The sequence below is a fragment of the Prionailurus viverrinus genome, chromosome B3 (genome assembly GCF_022837055.1).
Source record: "Prionailurus viverrinus isolate Anna chromosome B3, UM_Priviv_1.0, whole genome shotgun sequence".
NCBI lineage: Eukaryota > Metazoa > Chordata > Mammalia > Carnivora > Felidae > Prionailurus > Prionailurus viverrinus.
Genome location: NC_062566.1, coordinates 115,864,534 through 115,882,137, shown reverse-complemented (window position 1 = coordinate 115,882,137; position 17,604 = coordinate 115,864,534). Strand labels below are relative to the sequence as shown.

At 42.1% G+C, this 17,604-nt stretch overlaps 1 protein-coding gene across 1 annotated transcript in view; it reads left to right on the top strand.

The window, feature by feature from the left end:
• The window catches only part of TMED10 (transmembrane p24 trafficking protein 10), a 39,638-nt gene that overhangs the window by 13,556 nt on the left and 8,478 nt on the right, over positions 1 to 17,604 (top strand). The window contains exons 2-3 of the mRNA XM_047863462.1: positions 5,720 to 5,831; positions 10,778 to 10,851. Of these exons, the coding sequence (XP_047719418.1) occupies positions 5,720 to 5,831; positions 10,778 to 10,851 (186 nt within the window). The remainder of the gene's footprint in view (positions 1 to 5,719; positions 5,832 to 10,777; positions 10,852 to 17,604) is intronic.

Sequence of the window (17,604 nt, the reverse complement as noted above, 5' to 3'; positions counted from 1 at the left end):
GCTAGTCACTGAGCTTGGCTCGTTTTCTGTTTCTTAGCTACCTACTGATTTATGTAATTATTTTGGGGTTAGTGCATATGCTTTTTTTTTTTTTTTAACTAATATTGATGGTGTGGCTCCTAAATAGCTGCAGAGTTATGAACTACATGGGAAACCTCCTGATTTTCAGAAAAATTCTAGGATCTCAGAATGCCCAGTGGTCCTTAAGAGCTTAACATGGAGGGTAAGTTCTCATGTTGCTTGCTTGGATTTCCAAATATCTGAATAAACAGCCTTTCCACAGTTGTGCCAACTGAAGGTCATAGGGAATATAGGAATGTGAAGGCCCTTAGGGAATTGTGATCATTATCACACACTTTCGGGATTACATTTCATACTGATAAAAGGGGTAGGCAGTGGTGGTTCCTTTGCCTTCAGCCTCTTGTAAAGCGTTTGAGTCTTTGCACGAAGATGAATCTTTAATATATTTTCAGATGTCATGGAAAGAACCATGAAAGCAAGTGATTCTACCATAATTGCAGTACAGTGCACATTGTAGCAAGGGACTACTTAAGCCATGTTTACCCCTCCTGAGTACCAACTGGAGGTATGGATTATACCAAAGTCTTTCAGAAGAACATGGCAGTCTTCTTAATTCATTTTGCAAAATACCCGATGAAGGATTTTGCTAGTGACTTAATCTACACTCTTTTTATCACCTAGCTCAAGCTCCTGTCCTTAAATTAGTAAATTTTTTTGAAAAACCTTCTTAATATCTTAAGAGATAAAAGAGATCATAAGCCAAGCACAATTAAATTGGGTTGTTTTTCCTAGGTCAGTGTTTTTCCTAGGAAAGACCTGACCTCTTTCCTTGCCGGACTGTGGAGATGATGGCATCTGTGGCGACTGTTCAGTCCTGCATTTTTTTTTTTTTTAATGTTTATTTATTTTTTGAGAGAGACAGAGTGTGAGCAAGGGAGGGGCAGAGAGAGAGGGAGATACAGAATCTTAAGCAGGTTCCAAGCTCTGGGCTGTCAGTACTGAGCCTGACATGGCCTTGAACTCCCAAACCACGAAATCACGACCTGAGCCAAAGTCAGATTCTTAACTGACTGAGCCACCCAGGCGCCCCAGTGCTGCGTTCTTGATGCTTATTCCTTGCTGTCCTCTACTGGTTTCATTTACATTAAACATTTCTAGTAGCCTGTAATCCTTTCCTACTGCCTTAAGAATTAAATTAGGGGGCTTGCCTGGCTCAGTCGGTAGAATGTACGACTCTTGATCCCGGGGTTGTAATTTCGAGCCCCATGTTGGGTGTGGAGATTACATAAAAATAAAATCTTTAAAAAAATTTTTTTTAAGGTTTATTTGTTTTTGAGAGAGAGACAGAGCATGAGCAGGAGGAGCAGAGAGAGAAGGAGGCACAGAATCCGAAGCAGGCTCCAGGCTCCGAGCTGTCAGCACGGAGCCTGATGCGGGGCTCGAACTCATGAACCATGAGATCATGACCTGAGCTGAAGTCAGATGCTCAACCGACTGAGCTACTCAGGTGCCCTGTAAAATAAAATCTTTAAAGGGAAAAAGGAATTAAACTAGTGTAAGCAAATCTGGAAGCTTGTTTTTATCCAAGTAAGCCTTAGAAAAGTTGCACATTTTCTGCAACTTTATTCATAGGAGCCAAACTAAGTTAGAGTTTTTTCATCAGCTTGGAATGTGAAAATCTGTTATTCCCGCAGTCATTCTTTCTGCACTTCCTCCTTGCTCTTAAAAGTATTGTCGTCGTGCCTTTGGGAGCTAGGGAGCAGGGACATAGGAGTGCCTAATGGGTGACAGATCCTGAAGAAAGGGAGAATAACACATTGCTGTCACATTGGTGACTACACATTACTTTGGGAGTTGAGTAGTTCCCAGCCCTTTTTGCCCTATAATACGTGTGTATTCAAGGTTCTAAAGTAGTCTTTTCTTAAGCCTTTTCTTTTAGCTGACTGAGGAAAAGTATCACATGAACAAGAGGCCTTTAGGAATCTTCAGGGCTAAGTATTCCCTTCTCCTTGCAGATTATATAGTTATTGCTGCTTCAGGACCTCTACCTTGCGGCTGCCTGCTAGTCCCTCCAAGATGAAGAATGCAGACTGAACAGTGCAGTGTTCACTTGAGAGGACTCTTATGCATTCTGATTTGCACGGACCCAGAGAATCTATCACATTCTGTTTGTTAGTCTTTCTTATCATCTGTGCATTCCATTCTTTCACACGTTCCTTTTGTGGGGAAACAACATGGAATGGAGGAAGAACATGGATTTTCCACTACTTCAAATGCACATACAGAATTTATTAACTCTGTGATAAACAGGCTACTAGGTTTCCTTGTCATTAAAATGGGGATAATAAGACGGGCCTCTCTGGGATTGTTGTGAAGATTTAATAAATATTATGTATGAAGTTTATAGCATAATTCCTTAATCCCTGTATCCTTCCAAAAACAGTTGCAGAACCTCAAGCCTAGATCACTTACTACTTTTCTTTGTTCCTACATCCTGGTTGCTAAGTGTTGCCACTTAGAAATCCATGGCCCATGATCTCAGCTGAGACCTCCATGCTGCCCAGCAATGCTTTCATGTGATTTTAGCCACCTTTTTTCTTATCCAGTGCAGAGGTCAGAAATTGTTGGCCCAGAAGAACTTGGTTCCCTAGACCTCTTTTGTTTGGCCTTGACATAGTTTTTCATATGTTGGGATTGGCTGTAAGGATCTAAAATTTAGGAGATTTCAACTAAAAGTTAAAATGTCTAGCTTCTTTTGAAAAATTGAATGATCTGAAAACCCAGCATGACATGCAGTCATTGGTTTCTCCCTTGAGACCGGTGTATCTTCTCATCTTGCCAAATTGTCTACCACCTTGTGGACTGACGCTGGGCCGTGTAATTCGCTTAGGTTGCTCAGCTGATCCTGGGAGGCTTTGACTTTTTGGTCTTGTCCTATGACCTCTTCCTCCTTAAAATCCCTCAGATCCATCCCCTTCTCCCCATCATTCCTAGCCTGGAGTGCTGGAATAGTGTCCTAACCCATCTTCTTATCTCTAGCACTGTCCCTCTTGAGTCTGTCTTCACGGTATTACCAGGTTTATCTTTCTAAATTGCAAACTCAATCATCACTCTCCTGTTTCAAATTCTTCATTGCCTTTCCACTTTGTACAAATGAAGTTTAAACTCCTTAGCATGCTGTTGCATTTCTTTTTTTTTTTTTTTAAGTTTATAATTATTTTGAGAGAGAGAGTACATCTGGGCAAGTTGGGGAGGGGCAGAGAGAGGGGGAGAGAGAATCCCAGGCGGGCTCTGCATGGCTCAAACTTACCAACCATGAGTTCATGACCTGAGCCAAAACCAAGAATCCGACGCTTAACTGCCTGAGCCACCCCGGTGCCCCTGGTGTTGCATTTCTACATGATCTGGCCAGTACCTCTCCAGCCACTTAACCTCTCTGTGCCTTGGTTTCCTGCTATTGAACATGAGAGAAATAATAGTTCTTATCTATAGTGTTATAATAAAGATTAAATTTAAAATGCATATAAAGCACTTAGCATAGTACTCAACATTTAATAAGTGCTTAGTAAATACTAGTTATTAGTATTATGATGATACTATATATATATATTTTTTTCAGTCTTCATATTTGCTATTTCTTCTACCCTGAATGTTCTTACACCCCTATTTTTCCCTTTTTAACGAAAATTTTTTTCATGTTTGTTTATTTTTGAGAGAAAGATAGCATGAGCATGAGCAGAGGAGGGGCATAGAGAGAGGGAGATGTAGAATCTGAAGCAGGCTCCAGGCTCTGAGCTGTCAGCACAGAGCCTAACGCAGGGATCGAACTCACAAACTGTGAGATCATGACCTGAGCCCAAGTCGGATGCTTAATCGACTGAACCACCCAGGCACCCCCCTCCCCATTTTCCCCTTAATTGCAGCTCATCCTATGGGACTTAGCTCACATGTCACCTTCTCTACAGTATATTCCCTGAGCCTCCATATCCTTTGGCACATGTACTTACCTCTAGTAGTGCAGTTTTCACGTTATAGTGAAGTCTCATTTCTTATTCATCTCCTCATTTAGACTTTTAAGTCCTTTGAAGATAAGAACTGTCTTACACATCCCATCCCTGTATCCCGAATGACCAGTGCAGATCTAAGCATTGACAAATTAATGATCAACATCATTCATAGCAGAAGATACTTGATTAATATTACTACTGTTAATTCTTAGGGAATTGAGAAGATGTGCCCTAAAACCTTTTATTCAGCCCTCATTTCAATTTTTTTTTTAATGTTTTCTTCTCTATGTGTGCCTTTTTTCCTTCTCTTTTTGCATCAGTGTCCCATTTCCATTCTCTGCTCCTACCGCCTCTCCATCAGAGTTTGTTTTACAGAAGAGATGTGTTCTTATATGTCTTTTGTAGTGTATTCTTTTGGTAATTGTCTGCTTTGTTTTTGTGACCTATCCCTTTCTAGATAATGATACTGGCATACATTTTATAAGGTGAACTTTTGCTGATAAACCCAATCTATATCAACTGTATCAGCTTTTAGGTTTGGTAAGACTTTTTTTTTTTTAGGTTAATTTATTTTGAGAGAGAATGTGCAAGTGGGGGTAGGGGGTAGACAGAGAGGAGCCCAATGTGGGCTCAGTATCATGAACCGTTGAGATCATGACCTGAGCCAAAATCAAGAGTCGGATGCTTAACCAACTGAGCCACCCAGGTGCCCTAGGGTATGGTAAGACATTCTATAGCAGCAACATGTTTTAGCGTCAGTGTGGATACTGTTTGAATGAATAAAATTTGCTATATTTGGGTTTCATCTTCTTCTTTTTTTTTTTTTTGTAAGTTTGTTTATTTTGAGAGAGACGGAGACAGTGTGAGTGGGGAAGGGGCAGAGAGAGAGGGAGAGAGAGAATCCCAAGCAGGTTCCGCACTGCCAGTGCAGAGCCCCGTGTGGAGCTCAAACCCACAAAACCATGAGATCATGACCTGAGCCAAAAGCAAGAGGTGGACACTTAGCTCACTGAGCTACCTAGGCGCCCCTGGGTTTCATCTTCTAATCCAGTTCTTGTCTTTAGGAATGGAGTGAATATAGTCATCATAATGAGAAATAGCAACTGTCTTTTTTTTTTTTTTATTTTTTTTTAATGTTTATTTATTTTTGAGAGAGACAGAGACAGAATGCGAGTGGGTTGGGGCAGAGGGAGAGGGAGGCACAGAATTCGAAGCAGGCTCCAGGCTCTGAGCTGTCAGCACAGAGCCCGACGCGGGGCTTGAACTCAGGAGCTGTGAGATCATGACCTGAGCCGAAGTCGGATGCTCAACTGACTGAGCCACCCAGGCGCCCATCGACTGTCTTTTCTTTCTTTCTTTTTTTTTTTTTTTTTTAAATTTTTTTTTCAACATTTATTTATTTTGGGGACAGAGAGAGACAGAGCATGAACGGGGAAGGGGCAGAGAGAGGGAGACACAGAATCGGAAGCAGGCTCCAGGCTCTGAGCCATCAGCCCAGAGCCCGACGCGGCGCTCAAACTCACGGACCGTGAGATCGTGACCTGGCTGAAGTCGGACGCTTAACCGACTGCGCCACCCAGGCGCCCCTCGACTGTCTTTTATAGACAATGTTTCTTTCCATTTCTCCGGTTTCTGTAAGTTCTCTTCCCCAGTGTTATTTTCTTCCTCTTCTTACTTACTTTTTCTTTTAGATCACAGATTCTGCTGGCCATATTCTGTACTCCAAGGAAGATGCAACCAAGGGGAAATTTGCCTTTACCACTGAAGATTATGACATGTTTGAAGTGTGTTTTGAGAGCAAGGGTAAGTAATGAGTGTTTTTCCCTGAGTTAAGTGTCTTCTCTCAAATTAGAGCATGAACTTTCTCTCCTGGGCCAGCAGGAAGAGGAAATGGAAACTCCATTTGCTTATATATGTCTTTCACACATATAAGTGAAAGTTGGCTAATCAGCCGAGTTCTTCATGTCGTGGAGTAGGCATTTCTTGAATGATGTGACATTTGGTTTGAATGATAGAGTTGAATTTCGTAGAGATGCTAGAAAACAGTACATTTATATGCTAGTGACACATTTTCTAAGGGATTAGAAATAAGGTCTGTCTGACAATATATAGCAAAGTTAGAAATATTTTTGGTCTCAAGAGCACTTCCCTAGTTCTATCTTGCTATGGATTCTTCTGTGCATCTCAAGGCTAAGATCCTATCCTTAGTACCTTTTAGACTAATTACGTGATGGCTTCTGTGCTCCATAATGGGTTAAAATAAAAGGCAGACTCCTTTTCACTCTGCATTTGTTAGCTTCAAGGACTCTAGATTCTAAAGGCTGTATGCATTTGTATTTGTTACATTAATTGGGACCCTTTGGGGTGACAGGACATAAAAAGAAAACTCAAGCTGCCTTGACTCTCTGAACTGGGAAGTCTGCAGTGTGGTGCTGACCTCAGGCATAGCTGGTTCTTGGGGTTTTAACAGTATCATTGGAATTCCACCTCTCTCTTAGTGCTTCCTTTCCTTGCCTCCATTTAATTTTATTCTCAGGCTTTCTCTGTATAGTAACAAACGGACTCCTGGCAGTTTTACATTTGTAGAATATTCAGAACAAATGATCCTAGAAGAGCAGGCTTCTTTGCCAAGAGTGGCAGTAGATTCCCGGGAGTGGCAGATCAACCACCTGCTTTTGACAATTAACCAAGAATTGATTCCCTTGATCTAAAGTTGGTCAATTTACCCTAAAAGCTAAGGGAGTTTGCCTGAAGTAAATGGAATAATAGATTAAAAATAAAAAAATAAAGGATTTTAATGGTGATTTCATGACTGATATCCTTCTGTCTGCTCCCAGCTGTGCCAGTTCCAGGATGTCTCAACAGTATTCTAGACGTTGCCACATAGCTTTGCCATTCTTATCTCAAAACCAAGATGTCTAAAACGTCTAGAGGCTGTATTCATGAGCCTCTCTTCCAAATGAATTCCTCTCGCTTACCACTGTTCCCACTACCCTTCCAGTTACTTGGGCTCACATTTGGAAATCATTTTTTCCTTTGTCAGCCTATCATTGAGTTCTGCTTATACTTCTTTCAAAATATCTTCTGTATCTGTCACCACACAATCTGAACTCTAATCTTTTAAATCCTGGATTGTGTCATTAGGCTTCAGATATCCCTGCTCTTAATATATCCAAATACTGCTACCAGATTTGTCTCCTAAAACACATATTTCATCATGTCAGTCCTTTTTCAAAAGCTGTCCCTGCTCTGTAGTGGTAGTAATGTTCCTATGCTATAGAGTGAAACCCAGAATCATAGAATTTTTGAGCTAGAAGAGATTTTAGGCATCCTGGCATTCAACAGTCTTTCTATTCTTGCCCTAGCCTTGCCTTCCGCTGCTCATCAGTCCCAGCAGGTCTAGTTTGCTCTACCCTCTAAACACATCACATACATTCATTTGCTGGAATGCTCTCTTCCAATAAAAGCATGAGTTTACCTTAGCTTACCTCCCTCAACCATTCTAGCCTGCTCAGTTTCTCAATCGATTGATTCATCTAACACATCATTTATTAAGTGCCCTTACGTGCCAAGCGCTGTTTCAAATGTTGGGGATACAGCAGTGAATAAAACCAGTTCTGTTCTCATGGAGCTTACATTTTCATTGACGCAAATAGACAGTAAACAAGTAAATATAAATCAGGTAGTAATGAGGACTTTGGAGAAAGAGCCAAATGCCTTGAGATGCTTAGCATACCTCAGAAACAGCAAGGAGGTTAATGTGGCTTCCTCTAAATAGTATATCACTCACTGATGAGATCATTTAGGCATTTTTGAATATGTATGAATATATACATCACACAGCTTTGTGTTATTTAAATGTCTCCTGTATGTCTGTCTTACATTTCCAATTTTCAACTCTTTGAAGGTAGAACTTATCTTTTATTCTGAGTGTTTTATGTGCTGATGCTGTGCATATAGATGCCCAGGAACTAGTTTTTAAGATATATATGTATGAGGCACTTGGGTGGCTCAGTAGGTTAAGTGCCCAACTTCAGCTTAGGTCATGATCTCACAGTTCGGTTTGTGAGTTTCAAGCCCTGCATCAGGCTCTGTGCTGGCAGCTCAGAGCCTGGAACCTATTCACATGCTCTGTCTCGCTCTCTCTCTGCCCCTCCCCCACTTGTACTCTGTCCTTCTCTCAAAAAATAAGCATTAAAACATTTTTTTCATAAAAATTGTGTATATATATGCATAAATGTATACACATATACAGTATAGTCCCCACTCAGTTTCCAGTTTCATTTGTTTTGATATGGCAGTGTGATAACTTGTAGTCTTTGCATCCCCTTTTCAAAGATTGTGCATTTGGGGGCACCTGGGTGGCTCAGTCGGTTAGGCAACCAACTCTTGGTTTCCGCTCAGGTCATGATCTCACGGTTTGTGGGATCGAGCCCTGCCTCGGGTTCTGTGCTGACAGCTTGGAGCCTGCTTGGGATCCTCTCTCTCCCCCTCTCTCTCTCTCTGCCCCTCCTCCACTCATGCTCTCTCTTGCACGCTCGCTGGAAATAAATAAACATTAAAAAAAAAAAGTAAGTTAAAAAAAAAAGATTGTCCATTTGACAGAGAAATGCAGAGAAGGTTTTGTTCTTGTTCTTTGTTTTGTTTTATTTTGTTTTGTTTTTACAAAGGGGACCCTTTAGGGCCACGATGTCAGCTACAGGGATAAGTTGGCTGGTCTCTACAAGAGACTATATGGTCTGGACTGAGAACAGCCAGAGGTCTGTGGTTTTGTGGTTTCACTTGTGTTTGAATAATGCTTAATGCTGTGCTGTGGCAACAGAGAGGTGGTAGAAAGAGTCTATTAGGAAGAGAGTATCTTGATCATTGGACCAGGTGGGGTTGTGAGCTGATTCAGTTACATAACTTTCTAAATGAGGAAGGAGAATCAAAAATCTGCACTGCATCTCTTATGGGCCAATGTTATGATCAGGATTATACATGGGATTTGGGGAAAGATCTATACCTCTCTGGGTGCCACTGTTTTTGTTTTGTTTTGTTTTGTTTTGGAGACTTACTGGTTTAATGTTCAAGAGGCATCTGTGACTTGTCTTAGTTTCTTATTAGTCCTACCTGTGTAGTCTTATTTCTGTGGCTTTCAAGTGATCTTTCTAATCTATCCAAAAGAACTTCTTTACTGTCTTTTAAACCTGCCATACTCATTTCAGTACCTGAACCTTTGCCCATACTTTGCCCTCTGCCTAGAGTACTCTGTCCTTGCCTTCAGGTGCTTTCTCTTTAGTGAAGTCTGTCCACAACTATTGCCTTCCCTTCTCTAACCTTTATTTCATAGCTGAGATTATCTGAACTGGGTTTTTTGGGTTTTTTTGTCTTTTTAATGTATTTATTATTGAGAGAGTGTGTGCATGTGGAGGGGGGAGGGGAGCAGAGAGAGGAAGAGAGAGAATCCCAAGCAGGCTCTGTGCTGTCAGTGCAGAGCTGACACAGGGCTCAATCTCACAAACTGAAATCATGACCTGAGCTGAAGTCAAGAGTCAGATGCTTAACTGACTAAGCCACCCAGGTGCCCCTGAACTGTTTTTGTTTTTTTTTTCTTAAAGTTTATTCTGCTTTGCATTTTCACTGTAGTTGTTATGCATATATATGTCTTAGATTCCCGTGGAATTATTTGAAGGCAGAGATTGTAATTCAGTACAGTCCTAGCACCTAGTGAGTTCTTAGTAGTTATTGAGTTGACTTTTGTCCATATCAGAAACCTCCAGTGTTCAGGCAGCAGAGGGTACAGTACCATTCTCTCTGGCTTATAGTCTCAAGAACCCCAATGCTTAAGTGGCATTGTTTCCCTAAACTCCTAATTTCATGCAGGCAGCTTCTTATTTTATAAATAATTTGGTGAATTGATGAATTCCAGGGGATTGGGGCCGAGCAGTTGCCTGCGACTCTGAGTCTTTTCCTCTCTCCTACCTGATGATTTAAGTTTAAATTCCTCTTTGATCGAGCTGAATCAGTTTACTTTTTCTAATACGAGCATAGTTCTGTTGGCCCTGCTATGCCAAACAGACATTTATCTAAGAAGCATCCCTGAGAATTGTACTCTTATTTACAAGTATTTTTCTTGGGCTCTTCTCTTTTAAGTGTTTTGTGCGTCCTATATAACATTTTATTAGCCTACTGCAGTGGCCTTCCATTGACCAAAATGTTCGAATTAATGTGGAATATTAGCTAGATCCTGTGTTGTTTTCAGTACTCATGTTTATATTAAGTAAATTCAAGCTTAGCGTATGCCCATTAATCTTTTTTTTTTTTTTTTTTTTCCAAAAATTGACAGGCCTTTTCAGATGTGGAAGTGTACCTTTTCAGTCTGAGTTGGTGCCCGCTACCTATTGGCTACTCAATTTTATACTTTTTGACTTGAGTTTTATTTCCTAATCTGGTAAAGTCCGTATGTCGTCCCTTCTGCTCTCCTATTCCTCTGTAGTGCCAGCTGCAGTGGCTTATGTCCTGCCTGCTCAGAGATGTTTGCCAGCAGCATATTCTCACTGCTTTCCGCCACCCCGCACAGATCGAGGCTTTGTCTGGAATGCTTGTGATTTTAGCCAGAGCCAGGAATTTTCTGCAGCTGAGTAGGGGGAGGAGTCGCGGCTGTTTCCCTCTATTGAGAGGGTAGGGGTTAGAGAGAGGGAGGGGGGTGGGTGACTTCCCGGAATTTTAAATATTCTACACAATGAAGCTTTTGATTTCTCTCTCAGGAACAGGGCGGATACCTGATCAGCTCGTGATTCTAGACATGAAGCACGGAGTGGAGGCGAAAAATTACGAAGAGGTACGTCCTGCTGGAACAGCCAGAGGAGGCAGTAGCATGCCGGCTGTGAGGTTTCTGTGACCTAGTCAGGCCGACCGACTGTGCTTTGCCCAGAAGGCTTTTGTTTTCTCATCAATCATGTGACAACCAGCTACAGTCTTACTGATGCGAGAAGTTGTATTAATAGCCTTGAACAGTAATTCTGGCTGTGCCATCAGCCAAATGACTGAACCAGCTATCCCATAGAAATGTTGACGTGATAAAACACTCAAGCGTATGCCATTAGCACTCTTGAGACAGAAGCCCAGATGTATATCTGTAATTTTTTTTTAAGTTTATTTATTTTGAGAGAGAGAACAAGAGCCGGGGAGGGGAGAGAGAGAGAGAGAGAGAGAGAGAGAGAGAGAGAGAGAGAGAGAGAGAGAGAGAGACCGAGACCCAAGCGGGCTCCACGCTGTTAGTACAGAGCCTGACACAGAGCTCAGACTCACAAACCTGTGAGATCATGACCTGAGCCAAAACCAAGAGCTAGATACCTAACCAACCGTGCCCCTGTCATTTATTTTTTATTTTGGGAGAGAGCGAGCAGAGGAGGGGGAGAGAGAGAATCCCAAGCTGGCACCGTGCCGTCAGCACAGGGCCCAACGTGAGCAGGATGCTTAACCAGTTGAACCACCCAGGCGCCCCTATATTTGTAATTATTAAAATTACAGACTTCATTTATATGTTCAAGATTAAGAAAAGCAATGTGTTTTTAATTCTTGAGGATTTTACTCCAGATGGACAGCTCTGTGTATGTGTGTGTGTATGTGTGTATCTATATCTATATCTATATCTATATCTATATCCTATATCTATATATCTGGGACATGGATTCAGTGCTGTTTAGACATGAACAACCGTGCTGACTTTGAGAAACACCATAATCAAAAGTAGTTTATAGTTAATAACACAATTTCAGTCTTTTATGAAAAGGAGCACGATGGTAGGAAAAACTGCAATAGACTGGAGAGCTTGATAACGAATAAATATTTTTGCTGATAGGTAGTATTATAGGGAATAAAAACTGGCATTTATTTGGGTGGTATGGAGGTGGGGGTGTGCATAGAATAAAGGTAAGGGAACTGAGCTTTTTCATCTATTACGGTAGCACAGAATGGTTCTTTAAGTGAAGAGCACCTTTTAAAAACCTCAAGGACTATATAAGAGTGGAGGATTGGCTTTTATAGAAAGTTAAGAGTATTTTTACCCAAATCAGAGCCTTTTTACTGAGGGCATGAAGAAGAGGTGGGGTACAGGAAATAAATTGGTTTTAAAGACTGTAGACTCAATATTAACAAAGAAAAGTGTATTTCAGAGAATATTCTAGGACCGATGGAACTAGAGAAGTTGCTCTGCCTTTGGCCAGGACCTGGAAGCAAAATATCCTGGAATGGAATCAGGTTGGAAGTGACTGGCTGGCTCTGCAACAGGAAGGAGTAGTGCAACAGCTGCAGCTCTTCAGGTCTTTCCTCTTTTTCCTAGTTCAGATGTCCAGTCGAACAAAACCAGGCTGAGTTATGTGTAGGTGATAAACGGGAGCAGTGATGCAGTGGTGAATGGAAGACCGTTCCCAGTAGAGACATTAATTTGCTTGTTACCATGTCTAAACTAGTTTAAAGTTGTTGTTGTTTGTTTGTTTTTTTAACGTTTATTTATTTTTGAGACAGAGACAGAGCATGAATGGGGGGCGGTCAGAGAGAGAAGGAGACACAGAATCTGAAACAGGCTTCAGACTCTGAGCTGTCAGCACAGAGCCTGACGTGGGGCTCGAACTCACGGACTACGAGATCATGACCTGAGCCGAAGTCGGACGCTCAACTCGCTCAACTGACTGAGCCACCCAGGCGCCCCATAAAGTTGTTGTTTGTTTTAAACATTTATTCATTTTTAAGAGATGGAGCTTGAGCGGGGGAGGGGCAGTGAGGGAGGGAGACACACAATCCCAAGCAGGCTCCAGGCTCCAAGCTGTCAGCACAGAGCCCAACGCGGGGCTCAAACTCACAGACTGTGAGATCATGACCTGAGCCAAAGTCGGACGCTCAACCAACTTGAGCCACCCAGGCACCCCTAGTTTAGTTAAAAGAAATAAAGCAAGAGAGCCTCTTTATTTGGTGAACTGAAGAGTAAGTTGAAAAAATCCTTTTAAACTTTGAGGGTTCAGAAGAATCTTAATTATGTTTAAATATGATACTGTGTGTTAAAATGGTGTTATAAGGTATAAAAGAGAAAAATGCTGTTGCAGTTATTATGAGGTGGAAGAACAGGTAAAATGATTTTCAGTTTTTGATTACTGCCTCACTATCCTCAACTTCAGACCGTTCTCTGAGCCAGGTTCCTTTAAGTTCCTACTGTGTACAATTTGACCTGTTGTAACTTTTCCTCCTAATATGATGGCTGTCATTAAGTGGTATACATTAAATAATAGGGCATTTGGAGACGTTAGACATCATTTCCCCCTCTAAAACAGAGACTATTATTTGTGAGTTTACATATATATAAAATGATGTGGATATCACTGTAACAGGACATTTTGGAACTCCTATTCCTCCTGGAATTTCAACCATCCTTGGACTTTGTTGACATTGGGGAAGGGCCTTTATCTTTCCTGACCTTTTGCTTAACCCAAGAGGGGAATCCCTACCCGAAAGGAAACCACAGCACTTCCTTTGCCTGCTTCCTGCTTTGGAAGCCTGGCGTGTCCTAAGCATTTCATTACGCACATGGTTACAACACAGCTCTAAATTCTGTTTCTTAACCAAGTAACTCTTATTACTACTTTCTTCGGCAATCTTACCACCCCCCCACCCCCCCACCCCCACCCCCACCCCCCACCAAAAAAAGCAAACCAAACTGAGAGGAGGAGAAGTGGTTATGACACAGGCCAAAGACTAGCCCTTTTCTCAGTCAATGGCTAGGTTCCCTTGAATCTTGCTTAGAAATAGCTGTTCCTTGTCTCTCGGCAAATGCCTGTGACAAGAACATGAATAATAGAAGCACTTGTTCTCTGGTTAATTACCAGAGAGCATTGAGCATATGTAGAGGTTTTGAGGCATTTAATTTCAGGCCCTTGAGGTAATGGAGAGCTTTTATCTCCAGAGGATTTGGACCTGTTGGCATAAGTGTTTAGCTTTGGGGAAGTGGCACATTTCTTTAATTTTTTTTCACATGCAGAACATCTTTCCCTCGCAGCTGTGGGCTTCATGACTCTGAAGTCCCTTGTGGTTTTGTAAAGTTCAATAGTAGTCAGTGGTTCGATAGCTGGGCAGAGTACCACAATACCTACTAAATTGGTACAGAGGATTTACTTAATTAGCGCATGTGGAATTGCTGTGTCAATAATAGAAATGTAAGGTGATGCTATTTGGAAGCTAGAATGGTTGTCCTATTGTAAAGAAGCATAGAGTCTTGAACTTTGAATTCTTTAAAGAGTTCGGAATGCTATCTCCTTAAAAATAAAGCACTTTTGATTCCCTCTGTTGAATTTTAAGGACCTCTCACCACAGTGTCTTTTGCCCATGAAGGGGGCATCTTTTTAGAGTCAGTATGTGAATTGAGCCGTTTTTTGTTTTGGTTTTTTTTTAGTGTTTATTTTTGAGAGAGAGCATGAGCAGGGATGATGGGCAGGGGAGGTGGCAGGGCGGGGAGACAGTGGATCCCAAAGGGGCTCTGTGCTGACAGCAGAGAGCCTGAATAAAGGGGCTCGAACTCATGAACTGTATGAGATTCTGACCTGAGCCAAAGTCTGATGTTCAACTGACTGAGCCACCCAGGCGCCCCGAGCCATTTTTTTTTTTTTTTTTTTTTTGAGTTTGTGGTCTGTGAACTAGAGCAGCTGTTTATGAGGACTTAGTTGTCTAATCCTGCAGTCGTGGAAATGACGGCAATCACTGTCTCACAAAGAAGGAGCCATGTGACATATCCTCTAACTCTGGGGCTGTGTATGTCCCTTCTTTCTTTCTTTCTTTCTTTTTAAATGGGGCCCCAGATGCAACATGGGGCTTGAACTCGTGACCCCGAGGTTAAGAGTCGCATGCGCGAATGATTGAGCCAGGCAGGCGTGTGTATGTCCTATCTTGATGTGGATGTCAGCATTTTCAGCACAACTAAAATCCTGTTTTGCATGTGGGTTCTATTAGTGTGTCATTTGCTATCAACATGTACCCCAGAAACACAATTGCCCTTGTCGGAGCAACAGCTGAAGACTTTTCAAAAGTTCTACTTTTCTGAATGCCCTCGGGAAGGAGGAGCTCTGGTTCTGCATACTGGATCCAAAATCCCTTTCTGACATAAGTGAAATGAAATAACATGGGTAAGGAACGTGACACATAGTTGGTCAGTTCAGCAGATTTTGGCTCCCTTCTCCCGCCCTTTCTGGAAATTGAATAGGACAGAGTAAATAGGATCATGCTAAATTTCGCTTCGCCCTAAGATTGGCAGTATCATCTGGCCTTATTTTGGCACATTGTTGACCTTTTGAGCTTCTGTGAAGAGGCCTGTGATTCACACACCTCCCTACACAAGTAGACTTGTCCTTGGTTATAGGTCGGCCTTCTTTATCTTAATTGTGCTCGATTAGATGGTCTCCACTGTTACTGGTGTGCTTCTAAAATTTGGGGGGTTGTGGAGGTAACTGCAGTTTGACTGAATTTGGCTTACCACACCAAGCTTCTCTTGACTCTCCGTGCTCCACCAGGAAAACAATCCAGGGATTCTCTGGAGGCGGGTTTGTTTCACATGTCTGTTTTAAGAAGCAGTTTCTCAGAGTTAACACCTTTTCTTGGGGCAATTACATGTAACTCGCAACTCTAGATTCAAATCCTCATTAGAGGAGGGGAAGATTTGGATATGGCCTAAGAAGGATAATTTCAGCCGTTTTGGAAAGTGTTGTATGTATGCAGGGAAAGGCTTTGTAACTTGTAGTTTTCCAAGCATCACCTACCGCTACAGAGGAGAGTGAAAGTGTGGTAGGGAGGACCTTCTCCTGGGCAGAGGGTGGAAGTAGATGTAGAATGTTCTTAACTTAGAGGAAGCCCTTGCTTCAGGGGACCAACGGCACTTACTTTCTGCTATGAGAAAGTTGGCTTCTCTGAAGAAGGCGTGGAATGGACGTGCTACGCAAAGTATACATTGTATTCATTTCCTTGAGTTCAAGGGCCAAAGTAGTGTGGGGAAAGAGAGGTGCCTGGGTGGTGCTGCCGTCTTATTAAGTGTCTGACTCTTGGTTTCAGCTCAGGTCATGTCTCAGTTTTGTGGGTTCGAGGCCCACATTGGGCTCTGTGCTGGCAGCATGGAGCTTGCTTAGGATTCTCTATTTCTCTCACAGTTTCTCTCTCCCCTTTCCCTGCTCACCGCTGTCTCTGTCTTTCTCAAAAATAAATAAAACCTTTAAAAAAGTTTTTAGAAGGATAAAAATCAAAACTATGAATATGACAGTGTATGATTGAGTTAATTATGTGGCACAGTCTAAGTGCTATAGGATTTTAGGAAAGAAGGAATTGGCGTGGACAGAAATGGTTAAAAGGAAGCTTCGTGGTTAGGGCTTAAAACATAGGTAGGATTTGGATACACTGAATGAATGTGCTTTTGGAAGTCAAAAATACGGTTTTGCTTGCAGTTTACAGCAGAGCTTTTGCGTCTTTTTTTTTTTTTTTCTAATTTTTTAATGTTTATTTTTGAGAGGGAGAAAGAGTGTGAGTGGGGGAGGTGCAGAGAGAGAGGGAGACACAGAATCTGAAGCAGGTCCCAGGCTCCAAGCTGTCAGCACAGAGCCCAACGTGGGGCTCAAACCCATGAACCATGAGATCATGACCTGAGCTGAAGTTGGACACTCGACCAACTGAGCCACTCAGGGCCCCAGAACTTTGCAATTTTGATGCTGAATAAATGCTTCGGTGATCTTGGGTAGGGAGTCAAGAGACCATGGTTCTGTTAGACTTGGTTTTCCACCCAAAAGACTGAGTAACCATGGAATCTTCAGTTTCTTGATTTGTAAAATGAGGTCGGTCTGTCTGTGGTGGCTCTTTGATTATTCAATGGCTAAATGCAGCCTGCAAGGGGAATGCTTCCCTCTAGTGGAGAATGTATGGTACACAATATTGTCAAATAGGCTTTGCCTTTATCTAGCTGTTGACAAAATACACATCATCCTTTCAGCCTAGGAAGAGAGAAGTAGACTAGGATAGTGACCTGCCATCATGAAACATGTATAATTTCACATTCTTCTTTTTAAAAAAAAAATTTAATATTTATTTTTGAGACACACACACACACACACACACACACACAGCACGAGCGGGGGAGGGGCAGACAGAGATGGGGAGACAGAATCCGAAGCAGGCTCCAGGCTCAGAGCTGTCAGCACAGAACTCGATGCAGAGCTCAAACTCACGAACTCTGACATCATGACCTGAACCAAAGTCAGACGCGTAACTGACTGAGCCACCCAGGTGCTGCTATAATTTCACATTCTTGCAAACACTTTGAACCTTAAATCAGACTTTTATTTTATTTAAGTTTATTTATTTTTGACAGAGAGAGCGAGCATGAGCTAGGGAGGGGCAGGGAGAGAGGGAGACACAGAATCCGAAGCAGGCTCCAGGCTCCGAGCTGTCTGCACAGAGCCTGATGCGGGGCTTGAACTCACGAACCTTGAGATCATGACCTGGGCTGAAGTCGGATGCTTAACCGACTGAGCCCCCCAGGCTCCCCAAATCAGACGTTTAAAAGAGCAGA